This window comes from Podarcis cretensis, assembly GCF_951804945.1.
Source record: "Podarcis cretensis genome assembly, chromosome: 6".
Classification (NCBI taxonomy): Eukaryota; Metazoa; Chordata; class Lepidosauria; order Squamata; family Lacertidae; genus Podarcis; species Podarcis cretensis.
This window is the reverse complement of record NC_137175.1, coordinates 48,235,503-48,257,487: the sequence shown is the minus strand read 5'-3', so window position 1 is coordinate 48,257,487 and position 21,985 is coordinate 48,235,503. Positions and strand designations below refer to the sequence as shown.

The window sequence follows — 21,985 nt, the reverse complement described above, 5'->3', positions numbered from 1 at the left end:
ACTGCTATTTCTAGCTCTTTAAGGTTGGAGTAGATTCTCAGTTGCCTTGTGGCCTACTGCTGGTAAGCCTCCCTGTAGAGTGGCTTAAAAATGACTGATAAGGTGGTATATTAGGTATGTATTTGATAAATTTTGTAATTAGACAGTGCTTTTTTCTTAAAAAAATGTTTAGGGGTACTCTCTTTTTGACTCAAGAAAATACCATTTTATAGTTCAAATCGGGGGAAATAAATACAGTAAATGGACAAAAGTACAAATACTCACAAAATGTTTAGGGGTATGCGTCCCCCCAGAAAAAAAGCACTGAGCTAGAGAGTAAATAATTTTATGTACTGTAAATCTAGATATGTAAGAGTTTCATTGCCTTCTCGCTGCTATTACCATTTGTATACCTCTCTGAAAAGTGATGCTACTGTTTAAGCTTAAAAATTCTAATTGTTGGGGGGAAATAAATAAAACAATTGATCGCATTACAGAGTGTTTTTCTTACTTGTCTGAAGTATATTTTAGACTTTAGCAGAACAGTTTGTAAAATTCCATAGGCTGAAAAGAAATGCAAAGGACTATGAAATGGGTGGGAATGAAGCTAGTTCCTTTCTGGAGGAGGGGAACTGGAATGGGAACTAATTCCTTTTTAGAAGAGGTAAAGTGGAACCAATTTATTTTTAAAACGAACTTTCCAAGCACTGCTCAGCAGTTACACTCACTTGTGGGACTAATGTCAGGAGCCCCACTGCCTGACATAATACACACCAACAATGACACGGCATCAACACACCCCTGGCATCCTCTTTGCACAGGCATCTTCTTTGCACAGGAGGCTCCCTTCTTCAGACATTTGTGCTGCATACAAAGATGCCAAAAGGTAGGAACTAGCTGGTATGCAACATAGGAGCCAAGGCTATTCAGTGCAACCTCACTTTCGTGCACTGCTCTTTTGAATTGAGTATAACTTCTAAATGGGGCTTCAGAAGAGGAAAAAGTTGTACCACCATCCTTTAGGCATCATTTAAAAGGGTCAGGGCCGCAATACTTCAAGGACCACCTCTTCCCATATGAACCGACCCAGATCCAGCAATCATCTGATGACCACCAAAGGTCTGGGCCTTTTCTGCAGTGGCTGCCGGTTTGTGGCATATTCTCCCTAGGAAGGCTCGCCTGGCACCTTCTTCATATATCTTTAGGAGCCAGGCAAAAACATTCCTCTTCTCTGAAGCCTTTCTATGGCCTTTTAAACTGTGTGTTTGGGGTGCATTATTGTTTTGTTTGTTATTATGTTATGTAATCCTTGGATGAAGGGCAGTGCATAAATTTAATTAATAAATAATACACTCAATCACAACTATTTATACAGGCAAATCCAAGGTTAAAGTTAAGTTGTGGGCTCTGGCAAACTAAAGGCAAAGAGGAAAACTATATCTGGACAGTACCATTTCAGACTGCAGAAAAGGAAACCAAATGATGGAATGCTCCCTCCATGCAAAATAAAATGGCAAAACCTTACACAGAGAAAGCTAGCATGCCCAGGAATATTACCTCCAACATGCTATGTACGATTGACAAATATTAACTTTAAAAAAATAATAATGAAGGAGCAAGCATTTCATCATGTGAGCCCAACGGTAGCCTGAAGTAGTTCAGTCCACTGCAGCTTTACTGCCACATTTATTGTCTGTAAGAACTGGGCCAGAAAATAATCAAGGGCTGTTTTCCCACTGCAGCATCATTGGCCAAGGAATGACATTGGTGAACAGATGATGCACGCTCATAGCTTATTCCATTAACCCATGTGACAGGGACCACATGGCACTTTGTGCAATATGCACCCAGCGCTCTAGGGTCCCATCTCTCATCTAGTCCTCTGACGTGATGTGTGGAAGAATGTCCTGACAATCTATGGGGAGAAAGACCCCCAGGGGTGCAAATAAATCACACGGTATGTCTCCAAGTCCCCTGTGCTCTGTGGACCTACACTTGCTACTTTACTCTGGGACCCCCAAAGCTGGGGTGCAGCTTATCAATAACCTGAGTGAAGGTAACAATCCTGAATTAACAAGCCCCGTGGCAGTAGGACTGTAAAGCTTAGATAGGCTTCACATGCCCTATGTGGCTGTTGAAGTATAGCAGAATTTGTCATGGAAACAAGTAACACATAGGAGGTGGGAAGTGATGCTGCGCATCTCCAAACGCTCCATGAACACTTGACAGGGAGCCACGGATGCTCCCAGTTCCCTAGTGCGTATCTACTGCATCTCCAAGTGTGCAGGGGGATGTGTGCCACATTCCTTAACCCTTTATACACACATTACATACATAGAGACACGCACACAAGTGGAGCAGCCCTTAATCTCAAGAGTCCACCCCTATCCAGAATCTCTTTCTCTTAATTCAAAAAGTGGAGGCAGTGGTTAATTAACGGATTTATTGGCTCTGCATTTGGTAAGGAAAAGGGTTTCTGCGCATTCGCTTGTTTCTTCATGAGTTTTAGGGTCCAACTCTGGTGGAAGCTTGGATCATATGAAGCCTTCTTCAAGTGCACAAAAGTTGCATGCCAGTGTAAAATAGTGGCAAAGCATGAACTAGGATGCCCTGGTTCAAATCATAGCCCGGCCACAAACCTTCCAGGTGATCTCAGGTAAACCAGTCTCTTTGGACCAGATTCAATTAAATAGTTGTGCTAGCAGGAGCCAGCACAAGGAGTCCCACTAGCGCAGCAGGGATTCCCCTGCCCACCAAATCAGCTCTGGAGTGTTTGCGGAACTGGTAGAACAGGTTGTGGAGGGAGGAGGTGGTGACAGTTCTGTCAGACAAGCAGAAATGCTAGCATGGAGTGATCTCCTTAGTGCTACTTTGAATTCCATGCTTAGTTTTAACCACTACCATCCCCAATATGAAATATGGGGATAATATTACTGAGCTGCAGTTGTAGGGAGCACTAAGAGCATTCTAAATCACTATTTTTAAAACCCAATAATGTTCAAGGTTTATAATAGTCTGCACTATGGTTTACACAACAGTTTATTAATTCTAAATAGAGAACTGCCTTATTTAAGAATTTGTACACAAAAAATACAGCTATAGAGGTGACTATAAATAAAAAATGTTCAGTATCTTAGAAACTTTGGTTTCAGAACTCGGAATAACATCTTAAACAGGAGTAGAAGCAGCATTTTTATTTATTTTCATTCCAGCTGCAAATGGTTAAGACATACTGATTTCTTTGCTACTACTTTGCATTTTATACTTTCCTGGAAACAAAAACTTGCACAGAGACACAAGCCAACAATATGGTGCATTGGCTCAAAAGGCCAACGCTATGCTAGCCTGCATTAACAGGAACATGGTTTCTACACCTCAAGAACTCGGCTTCACTCCATTTGTCACTGTTAAGGCTTCATTTGGAGTGCTGTGTTCACCATAATGGATCACAGTTTAACAAAGGCGTTGAGAACTTGAAAATGTTTCAGCTATGAGAAAGCGCTAGAAAGAACACTGAAAAGAAATGAAGCCATTTTCCTTTTACAGTCTTTTCAGACTACTTAAGCAGAAAGCCTGAGAACACAAAAGAAGGTTAAGGAAAGTGGCTTGGGTGTTCAGTATTTAAGAATCTCAGAGGAAGAGGGGTAACAATTGTTCTCAAATGTTGCTCTAGTGAACAGGAGAAAATGAGTAAATTATAAAGCAGATTTACATAGACAGATAAAGATATGCATGTATGCATATAACCTTCTTAACTGTTAAGGAGAGCTCTGCAATGAATTAAAATTCCCAGGGAATGTGGAATCCCTTTCTTCCAGACTTTTCAAGTTTGTCAGAGCTGTATCAAACACAAAGTATTACGTCTCAAAGAAAGGGGTTTGACTTCAACTGCCAACAACATCTAGAGGGCCACCCCCGATTTAATGGATCACCTGTTAAATTCAAAATTCCTCATGGTAGTAGGTAAAGAAATATCCTCTGTATCAGTTTAGAAGATGCCTGCCCAGAAGCTAAATCTAAGAATGTGTTGAACAGGACAAAAGAAACTGGAATGTGTAGTGTGAAAATGAACCATTAGATCAGAGGTGGCCCTCCAGATGTTGTTGAACTCCACAGACCTCTACCCACCATGGCCAATGGTCAGGGATGAAGGGAGTTGTAGTCAAACTGTGCCTTGGAGATTTAATATCCTGGTTTGTTCCAAATCCAGTAACCAGGGCTTCTTGATTCAAATTACTTCCTGGTTTGATTCCTACAAGCGTCAAGGGGAGGAGAGGTGGGGCTGCATATGTAAGCAAAAATGTTGTGCCTATCTTATTCAAACATGGCCAGTATCATCTTCTTCATCTTAATCAATGGAATCATCTATCAAAAAAACATAAATGGACCAGTTATCAGTACAAAGAGGTAGTCAGCAAAACAAGGAGGTACATGGCTGTACTACACCTACGGTGGTTAAAAACCCACTTCATGGGTTGAGCTTCTAAACGTACAATAGGCAAACCATTACTTGGAGAGCTCCTTGTCTGGTTTCATTTTCTCTGCTCAGAATGCATCTTTGTTCAGTTCACACCTCTCTCTCCATGATGCAGTAGCCTCTCGAGACAGAGCATGGGTCATAAATGTGGTTTGTCAATGCTTTGTGAATTCAAATAGAATGAAAACCACAGTTCATGCAAACCAGCATTTGCAAACCAGCTTCAAAACATGACTTGATATCTTAATTTGGTAGCCATTTGCAAACCCTGGTTTGAGAGCCGAAGCCAACTTGGACCTTTATCATCTGCTAGGGGTTCAAGGGCTACTTGTTTGTGCATGTGAGTATAAAGGCAGGGAGATCTACCTGTCCAGAACGGATGTTACTGGCTAATGTTTGTTACTTTCAGAACAGGTTGCCTCAATTTGCTTGCTTCTAGCTTTTTTGTATTGTGTCTTTTAGATTGCAAGTCTGCAGTCAGGGACTGTCTTTACCTTCCAATCTCCACCCAGCACTTAGATGCCTTATTCATGATATACCACCATGGTTTGGTGTGAAATCTGAAAGTAGGGACAGTGATGTTTATGGAAGACAGACAAATGCTGCAGTTCACTTCCATCTGAGCTCCCCACTCCCCAACAGAGGCCATCAGTGCAAAGAGCACAATCAGCATTGAAAAATCTGAGCCAAGAGTCCTGGCAAATGAGGAGCTTTGGAAAATTCTCTCAAGCATATTGCTCAACACGAACATCTGTTCTGTAAGAACCTTCGACAGGTCCCACATAAAGAACCTGGATATCCAACATATGGCTCCGACAGGAGCTGAAAGGCAGCCAACAGCTTTGCAGCAGTCACTCGAGGCTGGCATGAAGAAGTGTCTAATGGGGCTGTGATTGACACCACATCACAGGGCACGCTGCAGCCAGGTTAGGAGTAAATTAGTATCCGCATCTCTGGCTCACAATGTACGTGGCTGCCAGGGAGAGGAAAGCTCTTTGGACTCAGATTCAACCAACAAGCCCAAAGATCATACTGGGAACTAGCAAGTGGAGTTAACTGACACTAGAACCAGAGCCCAGCTTTCTAAAACATACAGGGCATTGCCAAAGAAAGGTTGTACTGTATTTCTTCCTGCCTTACCGGGAACGCATCCACTGCTCATTTAGACTATGACATCGCCACAGATACGTATGTTGTTTTTAAAATGATCTTTGCATTTTGAAGGCATCAACTCAGCTGGCTTTGTTTACTTTCAGTTCAGCACAAAAGTGCTGAACAAAAGTGATGGCTCAGGATGCTGCCAGATGGGCAGGAACCGAGACAGCGATACAGGCAGGCAAGCTGTCATTCTAGTATTAATACCTGTCCTGTACACCAGCAGCAGATAGTTGTGCCAACCAAGGCACCAGAAAGAGGAAAAGGACAGTAGAATTTGACTTTTCAAATGTAATTCAAGAGTGCTCAGATTCTAATTATAGACACAATTAGGTGGTTAGAGCAAACTGGAGGTAACAATGAGGGTAGAAATGCATAATAGGAAATAATTTCCATACACTAGTGTCCCTCAGCTTCCCCCCACCCCACCCAAAAACAAAAGATCAAATCAATGCAACATTCTCTTCTTTATAGCACTTTGACTGGGGAAAATTTTTTATTTTATTTTTTCTTCTCTTTTACATTCTCGCATCTTGCGCGGTCTCAAATATTTCTTTTTTTTATAGAGACATTGGAGAATTTATGGGATCTGGAGTCAGGGGAACATGGACCACACACAAAAAGCCATTAATTCTCAGCTGCACTGGCATTTAATTATTGTAAATTAAAAGGGCATTAAGAGAGTCCTGATTCTTTGAATTGTTGCTTTGGGGGAAGAAAACCTGGACATTTTGTACTCTTCCCCAAGGATCAGACAGCTGAATTAAGTGAGTGTTACATTTAGGCACATTTTAAGACATACAAAGAGCCCTGCTGGATCAGGCCCAAGAGTCATTTATAGTTCAGCATCCTGTTCTCACAACGGTCAACAAAATGCCTATGGGAAGCCCACAAGCAGGAGCCGAGTGCAATAGCACTTTCCACACTTGTTATTCAGATGCATTCTGCCTCCAACAAAGAGGTAAAACAGTTATGACTTGTATCCATTGGTGGTCTTATGCTCCACAATTCTGTCTGATCATCTTGCAAAGCCATAAAAGTTGGTGGCTGTCACTGCATCTTGTGGGAACGAATGTCATAGTTTAACTATGCACTTCCTGTATTTTGGTCCTGAATCCTCCAAGATTTGGCTTTACTGAATGACCCTGGCATCCAGTATTAAGAGAGAGGGAGAAAAACATCTCCCTATCCATTTTCTCCACACCATGCCTAATCTTATGCACCTCTATCATGTTGACTCTTAGTTACCTTTTCTCTAAATTAAGAAGCCCCAAATGCTGTAACCTTTCGTCAAAAGGGAACTGCTCCAACCCCTTGCTCATTTTGGTTGTCCTTCTGTGCCCCCTTTCCTACGCTGCATGATCCTCTTTGAGATAAGGAAATCAGAACTGCACACAGCATTTAAAGTGTGGCCTCAACATAGGTTTGCATAGTGACATTGCCGCTTTTGTTTCAAATCCCTTTTTAAACAATCCCTAATATGGAATTTGCCTTTTTCATAATGGGTTTCACAATGGGTTGACATCTTAACTGAGCTATCTACTGAAAACCCAAGGTCTTGTTCTTGGTTAATCACTCCCACTTCAGACTCTATTAGCATATATGCAAAATAAGGGTGGGGTCCCCCCCAAGTGCATTACTTTACACTTGCTTATAGTGAATTACCATTTGCCATTTTAATGCCCATTAACTCAAGTCCTTGATTCCCACCAACACACACATATCCCAGCAGGCCTACCTTGCTTTTGCTGGGCAAGATGCTGTCTGTGCTGGAGATCACTTGTATATGCCTCTTTAAGGCAACCCTAAAATCTCGTCCAAATGACCACTATCCTGCTGGTTTAGGACCTTTGGCAGCCTGCACTAGCTCAACCTGTAGGATGCTAAATATCCTCTGCAGCTGCAGCCCTGACAACTCCCATAAGCCATCCTGTCAGACAGCACTAGCTAAAACAAGCAGTGCTCAGCAATCTTCGGCTAAAACCATTGATCTGATGGGAGCATCAGACACTCCATATATAGATCTGTCCCTGGCAGAGGCCCAGAAGTGCTCTGCCATCTCACAAAGACAGCTGGGCTTGTGCAGCAAGCAAATGGTGTTCACCTTTGGAAGAGGCAGGATACAAGAGAAAGAGGAAATGTGCAGGGGACAGAGTCAGGTCAGTGGTCAGGCGACTCACCAGGAATCATGGAAAGGCAATTTCAGAAAGGTGAAAGCAGCCATGGCCACTTGTCTACATTGTAAGGCAGAACTTCCTAGAATCCTTTCCGTGTGTCGTGTCTAAGGACAATGGCTCCATTGCCTTGTTCCGGATCTTCACCGGTCCTTTTTGGAAGAGGGCATCCAGATGTGCCCAGTTCTCAGTGCAGAATATCTCACTGATAAAAGCTCCACAACAACCAATATCTTTGGGTGCTTTCCAAAATGCCATCTTCTGTCAACTGAACTGTGTTGCCCAGCTGTGTGTGCTTCAAACTCCTTGTATGGCTCTTGAATGACTGTCCACCCACCAAAAAGCAACAGTTGGCCATACACATGTATTGAGAAGCAGACCTTTCCGTGAGACACTTCTCAATCCATCACAAAAATTGGCTGAGGACATCAGCTGGGAACACAACACTTACCCCCAGCAGTGGGGGGTTAATGAGTGGCAGTGACCTGGCAGACCAAGGTTAATGCATTGCTGAGGACAGATGCTACGAGAGACCAGTAAATCCAATATTAAGAAGCACAGGTGTCAGCACAAATGCATAAGCAAGAGTTTATTTGGAGATAAGGGCTTAAGAACTCCTGCCTCCAAACAAAGCAGTCATTTCCCACACAAAATGCTTCCCCGGGGAGATCCTGCTGGCTTGCTGACTCAGCCATCTATGCTACAGGCTGTGCCATTAGGGGATGGATGTGTACAGAAACAGCTCAAACCACAGATAAGAAGCAACTATTTAAGGAAGCCTGTTACAGGAAAGAGTAGCCAAAAGAAAAAAAGAAATGAAAAAGTTGCTACTGTGAGCTGCCAGGGAAGCGGCTGGTACAGTGGTGCCCCGCAAGACGAACGCCTCGCAAGACGGAAAACCCGCTAGACAAAAGGGTTTTCCGTTTTGGAGGCGCTTCGCAAAACGAATTTCCCTATGGGCTTGCTTCGCAAGACGAAAATGTCTTGCGAGTTCCTGCGGGGTTTTTCCCCTTTTTTCCCCTTTTCCTAAGCCCTAAGCCGCTTATCAGCTGATCCGCTGATAAGCCGCTTATCAGCTGATCCGCTAAAAGCTGCTAAACCGCTAATAGCGCTAATCCGCTAAGCTGTCAATGGGCTTGCTTCGCAAGACGAAAAAACCACTATACGAAGAGCCTCACGGAACGGATTAATTTCGTCTTGCAAGGCACCACTGTATTTAGAATTTAGGAACACCAGTTTGAATTCTGATGCTATGCATGCAACTCTAGATGAGAATAAAATGGATCAACAGAATCAATCTGGTTTCAGGCCCGGATCAAGCACAGAAAGGCTTGGGTTGCTTAATGATGACCAAATTGGGAGAGAGACAAGGAGAATGTGACTGTTAATTCTTCTGGGCCTCTTGGCAGCTGGATATCCTTCTAGACAGGCTCTCCAAGTTGGGTCCTGTCAGTGCAGTATTCCATTGGTTCCATTTATATATGGAATGCTGATTCTAGAAGGTGGTGCTGAGGGGATACTGCTTGGACCTACAGCATTAATGCTATGGGGTTCCATACTGTTCTATTTTGTCTCCCATGCTTCTCAACATTTATATCAGGGATGAGGAACCTATGGCTCTCCAGATGTTGCTGAGCTACAACTCCCATCAATCCTAACAATTGGTCATGTTTGCTGGAGCTGATGGGAGTCAAACAATATCTGGATAGTTATGAGTTCCTCATCCCTGAATTTGGAATGAGTGAAGTCAGCATGACAATATAAAAAACAGGGAGGAAAGAACAGAATAAAAACCTGAAGATGTTTTTAGTATCCACATTTATAGCATTAGCAATCAACAAGGGTGCCTATTTACTGTATGGCCAACTGCACCAATAACCATGGAACTTGGTTTTTGCCGAAGTTACCAACTCCCCTGCCTTTACTTACCAAACAGCAATTTGTGAAGTTCCATTTCCATTTCATATTCTCCTCTGATTACAACTAGGGTGGAGTATCTAACATGGCCTCAAATCCTCATCTCTACCAATATTCAATGGCCTCATTTGTGCTCAGATGTTTGCACAATATTTGCAAAATACATAATTTATTGCTCTCACTGTGAAGCTACAGAAATTGGGTTTCCAGGTTATAAAAGGCTAGTCTTTTGTGTGCAGCAGAAGGTGGTTCATAACAGCTATCAAGACTAGCAGGTCAAGGAGGAGCCCCACAAGCAAAAGTACAGGGAATGGCATGCAGTCGAGCCCAAAAGGGGTAAGAGTACCGGTCTAGCATGGCTTTGTTGTCCCAATATTTCTTAGCCAGCTCCTTGCTTCAGATGCAAAACCCAATCTAGCGTTCCTACCCTCAAGCCTTTAAAGCAGAAATTCTCAAACTGAGGAGCTCAAGCCACAGGTAGGTAGGTTCTGATGGGTTGTAGGTGGGTCACACAACATGGAGGTTTTCCTTCATTTTCAGAGGCTTTCCCCCTTCCAAAAATTATTACTGCTATGCAACCTCTTTAACTTATTTCTAAACTGTATTTGGAAAGCTTCACACACCACATAATCAAAGAGTTCTTTAAATGGTGTACATAACAGAATTTTAGATAAAACCGAGCTAAAACTCACAAACCTTAAAAAGCAAATAGATAAAAACTAATTATCACTGCTACAGAGAGGTAAAACCAGTAAATCTTTCAAAACAAATATAGGTAATTCAATTATATGATTGGGTAGACTTGCTGAAATAAAGACGTTTTCAGTAGGCATCAAAGACAATATAGCAAGGATGCCTGCCTAATGTCAATAGGCAGGAAGTCCCAAAGCACAGCTGCTGCCATGCTAAAAATTAAGAGTCCTCATAAATGCTGAACGAACATTCTGTGGCACTTGTAAAAGTCCAAGTTTCACTGATCAAAGCAGTCGAATGGGCATGTGTGGGGCAAGACATGTTACTAGACAGGCTCATTCACTCCTTTCCTTCATGTCATGCTTAAATTTTAGGATACAATTCTTAACACAATAAGGGTTCCCACAAAATAACTCTATCACCAACAAAGCCCAAATATTTATTAATGAACACACTTTTATGTATTAGGATCCTGTTGGTGGTTGAAATGTATAAATTCTATTCAAATACCTACACCTCTAGATTTAACATTAAAAATGATTTTAGCATTGAAAATGGATGTTAACTACAAACATTATGATGTTCTTTTGTTGCTTCTGCAACAGAATGTGAAGGCAAGGTTCAAAGGTGGCGTTAGTAGTACAGAAGTGGTTCCTGAAGGTTAAGTGTACAGGAAGGCCCCCCTTCAAAACATTTGAAAAACATGGCTTTAATTGGGTTTTTTGGGGGAGGGGGCAGACAACACATTCTGCTCCTAAGACAGATCATGGTAACTGGCTAACCATATGAGGTGGTTGTACAAGACAAAATGAGTTAACATCTACAGGTGTCACAATATAAAAATGCCTGGGATGAAAGTATGAGAGGTGCATAAGTATGAAAAATAATCTTGGCCATTATGTCATTTTGTCAGCTTTCTAAAAATTACAGGAGAATGAGAACGGCTTGCCTTGGACCACAGAAATGCAGGCGTTTCAATGCATAATGCATCCTGATTGAAAGATCCTGGCATCCTTGGCAAAGTATTTAAATATTTTTGACACAGCTTAGCCATTACTCTTAGTGGCGTTTCGGACACTAATGGCTTGTTTTGCCCTTCTAGAAATCCCAGTTAGAGATGCATTCAAAACCATACCTGTTTTCAATGTTAAGCACAGTATACAACTGACAAAAGCCAATCCAGGGCAGAAGTGAGAACAGATTAATATGCACTACTAGCTTCTACAGCAGCCAACAGCAAAGCAGTTCTGGCATGACAGAGCTTACCCAATGATGACAATTTGAGTATTTATCAGCAAGCACTAAGAGCACATTGCAGCCATCCAGCATCGCTTACCAACATATTCAGAGAGGAACACGACAAAAAATGGAGTGACCAGGTCATTAATCCCCTGCACGTAGCCGCTGGCTGGGTGTCGGATGGCCCAGATAAACAGGATTCGTTCAAAGATCTAGAGAGGGAGAAGGAAAGCCAGGTGCTTGAGTTAGCCATGCCCAGGGGAAAGACAGAAGTGGAAAGGCTGACAAGCACAAGGGGGGAAGAGTGTGTGATAAAGAGTTAGAAATGCACACAGCCTAAGGTGCAGAGAGACCCAGTATGAAGTATAGACTACAACCAGAGTGGCTACACTTTTGGGGGCCCAAGAACCACATGTAATCTTGGGTAAACTCTCCAAAAACCACATACCAGTGTTGGATATGACTACCTTAAACTCCCACATGTGTGCACACACAGAGGACACAGGGTTGTTGCTTCTTTTTTTGCCACTGCCACTCAAACTGCTGGGATCTTGGGGGGGGGCAGAAAGATTGCTTGGGTAGCTAGGTAACACCTTCATGTTGGGGGTTTGCCAGCCAGGATATACATGAACCAGCATAAGATGCTGCATGTAGCCAGTGGGAAATCAGAACTGCCATCCTTTACATGAGAGCTCTCTGCCCTGAAAACAACTGCAGAAAGATGTTTCCGTTTATTGCTCTGCTATCAAAACAGAGGGGAACGAGATGCAGTCTGGGGATTATCTAACTTTGCTTTCACCATGTTCACATAGTGGCAGATGGTAGGCCAGAAGTTTTTTTCCTTCCCTTTCTCCCCAAAATAACTGTGGCCACAGGGAGGAAAGGGAAGCCCTGTGCCCCTCCCAAAGATTTAAACTTTCAGTTCTGCATAAAGAAAGCATTGTAAGTTTCCATCTCTTAAAAAGGAAAGAGAAACATACAGACAGCAGTTCATCCAAGCACAGAGTAAAAAGGGAGCTTCTATTTATTTATATTCATAAGCTACCCTTTATCCCATAGGATCCCAGGGTGACAAGCATAAGTAGAATAAAAATTTCTCCAGTGTTGCCCTGACACAATGCCACACATTTTTTTTGCCAGCTTTCATTTATTTGATTTTCTTCAAGATCTCCTTCATATCTGTGGTCTTGCTTGAAGGGAACAAGTGAGATGTTACCCAAATTACGGGCTATTTGAGACCTCATGCTCCAGCTGGAAGCGCTTGCAACAGGTTCATCCCCGTTTGCATAAGGAAAAATGCCATGGATAAACAGGATTTCAAAGTGCAGTTTTATTCGTAGCCCAGCAACTGGAGCAGCTTTTAGCTGCCAGACCTTACAGCTTTTGGATGGATTAGCTTGCTAAATATGCTTTGCCAAAACTAGTTAAAGGGTGCTTCTAGTAGGTGGAACTGGGAGGAAATCAACACAGCATCACAGCAAGTGTTCCATCAGTGCAACAGCTTGCCAGATGGAATGGTCCCCTCCTCTTTCCCCCTGCATGTTGCTCTGGGGTTCTCCTGACACCCACAGAGCCAATCTCAGGGGCTGCTGGGGACACAGGAGGAGGGGGGGAAGCCCTGTTGCGCTAGTGGGAGCCCTCATTTCGGTTTCCACTTACGAGATTCAAGAGCTGAATCCACCCACTACCTAGGCTTCCTCCCTCTGATTTTGCTAAACATAACATGCCACATTTTTCTATAATTCAAACCACTCTGTTGCAGAAAATATCTTGAGAGATGGTTAAACTAGAGAAATGACTACATGCCACTGTGATCTGCCACTGAGTCAGTCACTGGCACCTCCAGTTTAAAAAAGGATCAGGTAAGCAAGTAGTGGGAAATACCTCTGCCTGAAACCCTGGAGAGCTGCTGTCAGAGAAATAATGCCCAGTGAATAAAAAGTCTGCCCTGGTAAGCCCAGTGTTCCCAGTTCAACACACTACACCCTCCTCTAGCATGCAAGTCAGCCTTACCAAATCACTGCCAATATATTTAGGGCCATACTGTATTTAGCTAATTTGCTTTGTTAGCAGAAGCCACCACAATGGGACTTCAGGAGAACCCCCAAGACAGTGCAGAGGGAGAGGAGAGGGGAGATTGTTTTGTTGGCTAAGCAGTAATTTGTTGTACTGGTGGAGTTATCTCATTGGCACTATGATGAATACAACCCTTAGTCATCTGCTACCACACGTGTCAAGAAACACAAGTCCAAGAAAACAGATCATTTGAGTGAGAACAAATCACAGCAAAGTTACAAAAATTACACCTGAAGATGTTCTTTTTGTATGTTTTATTCTGAGCTGGCTACCTGAATGCAAAGGGCTGTAACGGCAGGAATCAGGCATGGCTAAGGAGCAGTAAGTGTTATGGATAATGGAATGTAAGAAGGTACAATGGGGAACGGGCAATGGGGAACTAGCAGCCATACAAGGTGTGCATTCTGAACACTGGAATGGGGTGGGGATTTTGTTTTCTTCTTGTTTTTAGTTGCCTTGGCTTGCAGTTTTTGAAATGTTATGTCCACAACCATGGGCAAGGAACATGCTGTTCTTCACTTAAGAAAGCTGAAATCCACAAGAACCTAAGCTATGGTTGAAGTTTTGTACAATTCCTATATGTGCACTTCCAAAAGATGAGGAGCCCTGCCTTCAGAACACTGGTGGGCTGCTGGCTGGAGCACCTCATTCCATTTGCATCCACTAGGATCAAAATTTGCAGGCAAGCAAAATGTCAGATTTAAAGACTTGTCCTCTAACACAGTGGCGTAGCGTGGGGGGTGCAGGGGGGGCCGGCCGCACCGGGCGCAACATCTGGGGGTTAGGGTTAGGGTGCGCAAATCCATGGGTTAGGGGGCTCAAATCCACGGGTTAGGGGGTGCAAATTACTTGCCTTGCCCCGGGTGCTGACAACCCACGCTACGCCACTGCTCTAACAAAACACAAGAGAACAGATCCAGAGGGCATTTGTCGCTATTTGCAAAAAAACCTTGCAAAACTGTTATAAGGACGGGTGCCATCCTCATTACCTTGGAGCCTGCATATATTCATTTTACAGTTTAGCAGATTGGTCTGCAATGGCGTTCAGCACAATTACAATAGACAGCTCTCGTTAATCATACTCTGAGCATGACAGTTTGCTTTACAGCACTACCACCTACGTTAACAATGAAGTATTCTAGGTTTCAGGCTGAACAATGCTTTAAGCCACAGGCTGAACAATGCTTTAACCCCCAATCTATGAGCCATTGTCCGCTAGAAGGAGAAAGGAGGCATACACCAGCAAACAAGCCATATTACAGTAGCAATGACAATGTAGCTCAGAACAGTCATGAACCTATTAATTTCAAGACAACAGCACAGGACTTTGTTGAGTTTCCCCCCCAATGGGACACAGTGGGCTTCTGTGCTCCAAAAACCAGAAAATGTGAATCAAGCTTGCATGATAGCAGGGCCTGTGGCTTTAGACATCAATTTTCATAAACTCCAACATCAGTCAATTACCGGTTCTTTGCAAACCCTGCCTCTCCGCTATGCAGAAGGGACTTGGATTAAGTCCACTCAGACTTGACTGAACTGGCATGCTCTGCAAGCATCAGTAAATATTCAACAGGATTAGGTCGGTCAAAGGATTTTGAGCTATACTGCAAAAGTCAGTTTTCATTATTAATTCCTGCAATTCTGTCTGGTTCAGACAGAAGCTGTAGCTCATTCCTGGCTCTGCCACTAACAAACTATTTAGCCTCTGGCAAGTCACATTGTTGCTGCGAAACTTCATGCACAACTCTGCAACACACACACTGATAGTGTGCCTTTGGGACTGAGATGATCTCTTGCCATAAGCACACTTGGCGCAACAGGCTGGCAGTCTCTGTTCCTAGGAGACATCAACTCAAATTGTGGAATCTTATGAAATTGAGCCCAGAATTACACATTATGGGTACTGCATACCTGCAGATGGAAACAGCAGTCCCACATTTTTCCCGCCTCTGTTCCCTGCATCATCTAGTAACACAAAATATAGGACATGCTGTCACCATGTTATGAGTTTCTACATCCCTGCAACCAGCATCCAATGATGTGTAGGGGGATAAGGAAAAATAATGGGGTGAAGTCTTGTCACATATTTTTTATTACCAGATATTACCAAAGAGAGGGAAAATGAGATTCAGGGCTGAATCTCAGGCACAGCCACGCATCACCTCTAACGTCTAGTTCTGTCGTTTCCAGATAGGTGTGGATCTCGCAGGAAAGGGCAGTTCCTGCCACCCCTAGGGAACTGTGAGTAAAGCATGCAAACTGAGCTTGCTCCTGCAAAATAAACTTGCATTTGATCTGAGAGTTCAGCTCGAGCACAGAATTTGCACAAGTTACCAAATTAAGAAATGGGTGGCAACTCTGCTTTTGGAATGAAATGTACAAAAATTTCACTGCTGAGGTTGAAATCAGCTATGACTTTCTTTTTTAGAAAAGCCCATGCATACAGCAGAAAGCAGCTGACTCTGGGGGGAAATGCTAGATATTTGGGGGGGGGGGAGAGGAGAAACTTCCTGCCCATCAACACAGGCTGGCAACTCACACTGCAGGAAAGCTAAAAAGAAAAGGCCCCTTTTACCTCCTGTACTAGTGGCTGCTGGAACAGAGGGATGAGGGGGTTCGTCCGTGGAATGTCTATATGGATCTGAAAGACAATTGTAAAATATATATGTATCAGAGAACATTAATGTTTGCCAAGCTGATCAGCACAATTGCAGCACTAGAGGCAATATTTCTCTGGCTCAAGCCAAAGCAGAACTATGACTTAAGATGGAAGAGATGATATTGACTCATTCAGAAATCCCGAAGAACTGTTTTGCTCCTCCTTCTTTAATAAAAAAGAACATGCTAGCCTATCATCCAAAATCCTTTCAACAGAGGCTGCATTTAGAACACAAAGCAGAGTATCTGGAATGCTTGAAAGCAGAACACCTTTTAAAGGCCACTTCAAATACCTGGGTAAATTTTAAAAGTATTTCTTCTCTAGGATCTCTTGGCAGGTCAAGAGTTAACATCTGCTCACTTCTGACCACTAACACCCACAAACACTGTTTTGTGTAGGATGGGTCTGCCACGGTAAGAGACGAGGTTACAGGTAAAAAGCACACTGTTGCCACTGTTAGTGGAATGACTAAGCCCTGTGCCATGGAATCCTAATGTACCCCAGATGCTAAGCGAAAGAAAGGGCAGGCAGCAGGAAGTAGGGGGCTGGGTACCTGCCGGTATGTATCTTGATGGTGCTCCTCATTTCTGGAGTCGTAATACTGCTCAATGAAACCAAAATACTCTTCTCGTTTGCGCTGCAAAGTCAGCTTCCTCCGCTCCATGCTGGCAGGGAGGTAACCCTGTAGGAGAAAGAAAAGCCTGTCAAGGCAAGTCTCCTTTTGTTCTGCTGTGCTCAAAGTCCTCAACTTCCCTACATACATGAATGCTTGAAAGTAGCTTGCAGGAGAACTGTTCTAACCAGGGGTGCAGGATTCAGTAAAAGAAAAGTTGGAGCCCTGTAAGAATGTCATAAAAGGTTAAGCAAAGGCAAGTCCTTCCATCCAAGTGTGGTGGAAGAAGTGGCACCTGCCAGAATCCCCCCATCACTCTTAGGGACATTCAAGGCTACCTTGCATGGAATCCAACAACCTTAGTTTTAACACTTGCTGCTACAAAAAAAAAAAAAAGTTTCTGAAGCCAATCATCGTATCTCACTTTTTGCAGAAGCGGCTTTCTGGAATCCAGCAGCATGTTTGTTTTTTCCAGGTATAACCAGCACAATGTACAGGCATTGTCTCCATTGCTTTGATGTTTTTAAAAGGTAATATTCTCTCATGTTTATGGGAGGGAGACGTTCCTCTCCAGTTAAAGGATCCCAGGTGCCTAGGCTGAAAAAGACCTGAAGAACCAGTATAGCTGACATGTTTCCCTAGAGTCCAGCTCTGTCATTTATATGTATTCTATAGATTGCAAATGTACGCATGTTGCCCCAACTTAGGGAAGCAGCACTCACTGATAGAAGTCGCCACGTCACAGGCCGGACCTCTCTGGGGACCCCAGGCCAGCTGCATTTCCTCAATTCATCTGCAAATGGAGAGCAGTTAAGTTTATTCACACGCAGTATCTTGGCTGGCATTTCTACACTAGGGAGGAAAAGCAACTCCTGTCAGCTTGGCAGGTTCCAGAACCACGAGAAAGACTTTTTTGCTAGATATGTAGGTTTCTATGGTGATGGTGTCTATGATTCCTTTTTTCTTTTTCTTTTTTTTGTAATTATAGGTTTTTAATTGTATTTTTATCAAACATTTATGTAACTTGCACTGCAATTCCATGTGTCTACCCAGAAGTAAGTCTCATTGATTACAATACAGCTTTCTCCCAGATAAAGGGGTGTAGAATTGTGGCCTAAATACATGGCATAAGCAGCCTGGAGCACTGGAAAAGTTTTTTTTTTTTAAAAAAAAAGATATATATATATATATTCCATTGATTCAGAGTTGCACTCCACTCTTTAAACCAGGGGGAGCCAATATGGTGCCCTGCAGATGCCATGATACTTAACTCCCATAATCCTTGACAACTAGCCATACTGACTAAAGATTATGGGAGCTGTATTCACGGGTGGCGCTGTGGGTTAAACCACAGAACCTAGGACTTGCCGATCAGAAGGTCGGTGGTTCGAATCCCCGCGACGGGATGAGCTCCAGTTGCTCGATCCCTGTTCCTGCCACCCTAGCAGTTCGAAAGCACGAAGTGCAAGTAGATAAATAGGTACCGCTCCGGCAGGAAGATAAACGGTGTTTCCGTGCGCTGCTCTGGAAGCGGCTTAGTCATGCTGGCCACATGACCAGGAAGCTGTACACCGGCTCCCTCGGCCAATAAAGCAAGATGAGCGCCACAACCCCAGAGTCAGCCATGACTGGACCTAATGGTCAGGGGCCCCTTTACCTTTTTATTCCGCAATGCCTGGGATGACTTCCCAATTTAGGCAGTGCTTATTATCCACTCAACAAAACAAGACATGTGTCACACTTATCCTAGTTACTGAGTACAGTTTCAAAGCAAAACTACTTCTAAACAAGAGAAAGGAACCAAACAGGGAGCACACTTCTCTCCCCTCTGGTGGTATCCCTGAAACTAACAGGACCCTCTGAGTTTATTGCCTGGACTCACCTAGATCTGTGTTGTGGCTAGACAGAAGCTGCCGGAATTTCTCCAAGCGAGTTTTCTCACGCACCGTCATGGGAGGAGCCCCTGAAGCATTTTGGTCAGAGATGCGAGCAACAAGCGGAATGATGGGTCGGAGTGGGAGGGATTGCTGTTTGTGGAGGGGGTTGCGCACACAGGCATCCTCTAAAAGAGTTTAAAGAGGTCCATCAGGCCATGAGCATACTGGGCAGCGGCAAGCACTGTCTGGAGCTTCCAGAATCCACTACCATTCCCAAAAAGGTCTGCACACCTTCACAAACATGCACGACAAAGAAAGGCTCCACACCTGTGAAGTTTCTCCCCCATCACTGAATGGGGACAGAAGTTCCACCAACTGAATTTTTTTCCTGCCACGCTATTATTAAAAAGATACAAATGCAACCTCAACGAGCAGGAAATATAAACTCATGCACTCCTGCTGGGAAACTACTCTGCTTCAACTGCGCGTTCTGTGGAACAGAAGGAATCCCTGGGTAGAATTTCCTACCATTAATGGAATATTTGGACTTTCAGTTCCATTGGAGCAATGCTTTAGCAGCACAGGATAGTAGTGATCCAGGAGTCCTGCTCACTTTTTCTGGGCTAATAAACAGTGGTGAATAGAAAACGCCACATTATCCAGAATAGGCATCACTCAGTGGTTTGCATGGATGGCTCTCAGACCATTTTTGTTGCATAATTACTGAGGCAAAGATTCATCTGACCTGTCCTCCAACAATAAACACAGCTAGGCTCTCACTGCTCTCCATCCATCATCTCCTCAAGGTCAATCCTTTTTCTCAAATTTTCATGCTCTCCTTCCTTCCTTCCTCTTCTAACATGCTGGACAGACAACTCAACATATGGGAGGAAGCAGAAAAACACAAAGGCAGTTTACTATCCCAAATTCCATTGACACCTCCATGCCAAGTGGCCAGTTAGTTTCCAGCAGATAACTGGAGGTGAGACATGGACTCTGGAGCCATCTGGTGGTGGTTCTGTGATAGGAAGGCTCATTCTCAGAGCTAAAAAGTAGAGTATGCTTTGCTTACTCCACTAGCACCATCACAAAAAGGTCTGGTCCTTATTATCTAAACTATTTTGAGTATGTCTTGCATGCCTGTTCCAAAGTCCTCACTGCAAACATCTAGGTCCCACCCACCCCCATCCAGTAAACCCTATTCAGATTGGTTCGTTGTTAACTAAGAAGGCTTACTCATAGAGAGCTTTCCCAATCACTTGCAAAAAGAGTAATACAAGGACTTTGCCCAATAGTGGGCCTGATTTGACAGGACACTAGGCTTTTATCCCATGGAAGTATACCAGATCTGTGCATACTCTGCAAAGGTATATTGTGTTGTAAAACTACACCAAGGTAACCTATATAGTCTGTGCCAACGAAAGCAAATTTCTACTAGCTGAATAAGAAGGATGCTACTAGATCAGACGAAGGATTCACCTATCCCAGCAACCAACCAACAACAGTGTCCACTAATGAGAGTTATGAAAATCAAGAGAAGTCACATATTATCAGTATTAATTTATTCTGCTCCTGCTAAAATGAGGCAAACAGGGAGCTCCATAAAGCACTAACTCAACCCTTCACCAGCTTTCAAGGTGTCAACAGGAATTCACCACACATATTCAAATCTATTTTTTCAGCCATGAGAAAGAGAGATCATCCACATTCCTTGGCTAGAATTCAAGATCCTCAGAATGCTCAGTTCTGCACTTGACTCCCAAAGTGACCCTTGTGCAGACCTGTAGAACCCACACAGCTTTGACAAGATCACATAGGGTAAAAAGGCCAGGGGGCCCTTACCAGGCGCTCTGGACAGCTGGGCCTCACTATTGGACTTGATGACCTTACAATTGGTTGGTGCTTCATTCAGAGCCACCTGGGGCCACTCGGGTTTCACACGCAGCCTGCTGTGGTTCTCCAGCACCTGGGCTGCTGTGGCCTTGGCCACCTTAGAGTTCAAAGTCTGGAAAGATGGGAAGTCCTCATCTTCATCGTCCCCAATGTCCCAGGCATCACTGGTGTCGCGGGCAAACTCGTGAAAACTGCTGGCCTTCTTATTCTTCATGGGTAGCGCGCTGATCTTTGACCGTTCCTTGATGAAGCTACAAAATAAAGGAAGCTGGCATTAATGCAATGTGGTCAAGCTCTGCATCTCACCTTCCCCTGCCTATAACCTAATTTGCCCTACAGTGGTACCTCAGGTTACATACGCTTCAGGTTACATACGCTTCAGGTTACGGACTCTAACCCAGAAATAGTGCTTCAGGTTAAGAACTTTGCTTCAGGATAAGAACAGAAATCGTGTGGCGGCAGCAGGAGGCCCCATTAGCTAAAGTGGTGCTTCAGGTTAAGAACAGTTTCAGGTTAAGTACGGACCTCTGGAACGAATTAAGTACTTAACCCGAGGTACCACTGTACTTGATTCCATTTCCTCTGCAGGTCAAGCCCCCACTGCCACTTCTCCATTCCATGGTACAGTTCCTTTCTTGTCTGGTCAGGGTAAAGAGAAGGAATGCAAAGTCTTCCTATAAGCTCTCCACCAAGTGCAAAGTTCAATGTCTGAACCAGTGAGCTTTGCAGTCTTGGCACATGGGACAGTGAGGAGAAATGCTTCTGCCAAATGCCTTGATGAAGAAAGGTTGCCAGTCTGAAGTATTGCTTGGCAAGCAAAGCGAAGGAGGAGACTGGATTCAATTTCAGGGAGCACATATGGAATCCTGGAGAACAGTAAAAGTGCAGGCATACAATTTGAAAGTAGCCACAATAACATACTGCTTTGCTATCAGGTTAACATATACATAGAAGAGAGGCATAATCAGGCACAACTATTCTTTCATAAGCTGCATTTGCTTTGTTCTCAGTTAAATGAGTCAAAGTCCTTGTGCTATAAAGAGAAAGTTCATGTCCGAACAAGAAACTCAGAAAGCACATGAACTCCAGCAAGGTTAAGGAGACCAAGAGAGAAGCTGAGAACAAAGAAAATGGAAATGTCTCAAAACTACTTCAGAAAGCCTGGTCAAGAACAGCATGTTCAAGAGGTAAGCCAGACAAAGGTAATACAGAAAAACTAATGCTATTCCTTGA

The 21,985-nt window shown here is 43.6% G+C and overlaps 1 protein-coding gene across 2 annotated transcripts in view; it reads right to left on the bottom strand.

Annotated features, from left to right (window-relative positions):
- Positions 1-21,985, bottom strand: part of TBC1D22B (TBC1 domain family member 22B) — a 44,220-nt gene that overhangs the window by 13,142 nt on the left and 9,093 nt on the right. For both annotated transcript variants that reach the window (XM_079980618.1, XM_079980617.1), the window contains exons 3-8: positions 20,702-21,003; positions 18,865-19,044; positions 17,705-17,775; positions 16,923-17,051; positions 16,286-16,351; positions 11,732-11,846 (exon numbers count right to left, since the gene is read on the bottom strand). In XM_079980618.1, the coding sequence (XP_079836744.1) occupies positions 11,732-11,846; positions 16,286-16,351; positions 16,923-17,051; positions 17,705-17,775; positions 18,865-19,044; positions 20,702-21,003 (863 nt within the window). The remainder of the gene's footprint in view (positions 1-11,731; positions 11,847-16,285; positions 16,352-16,922; positions 17,052-17,704; positions 17,776-18,864; positions 19,045-20,701; positions 21,004-21,985) is intronic.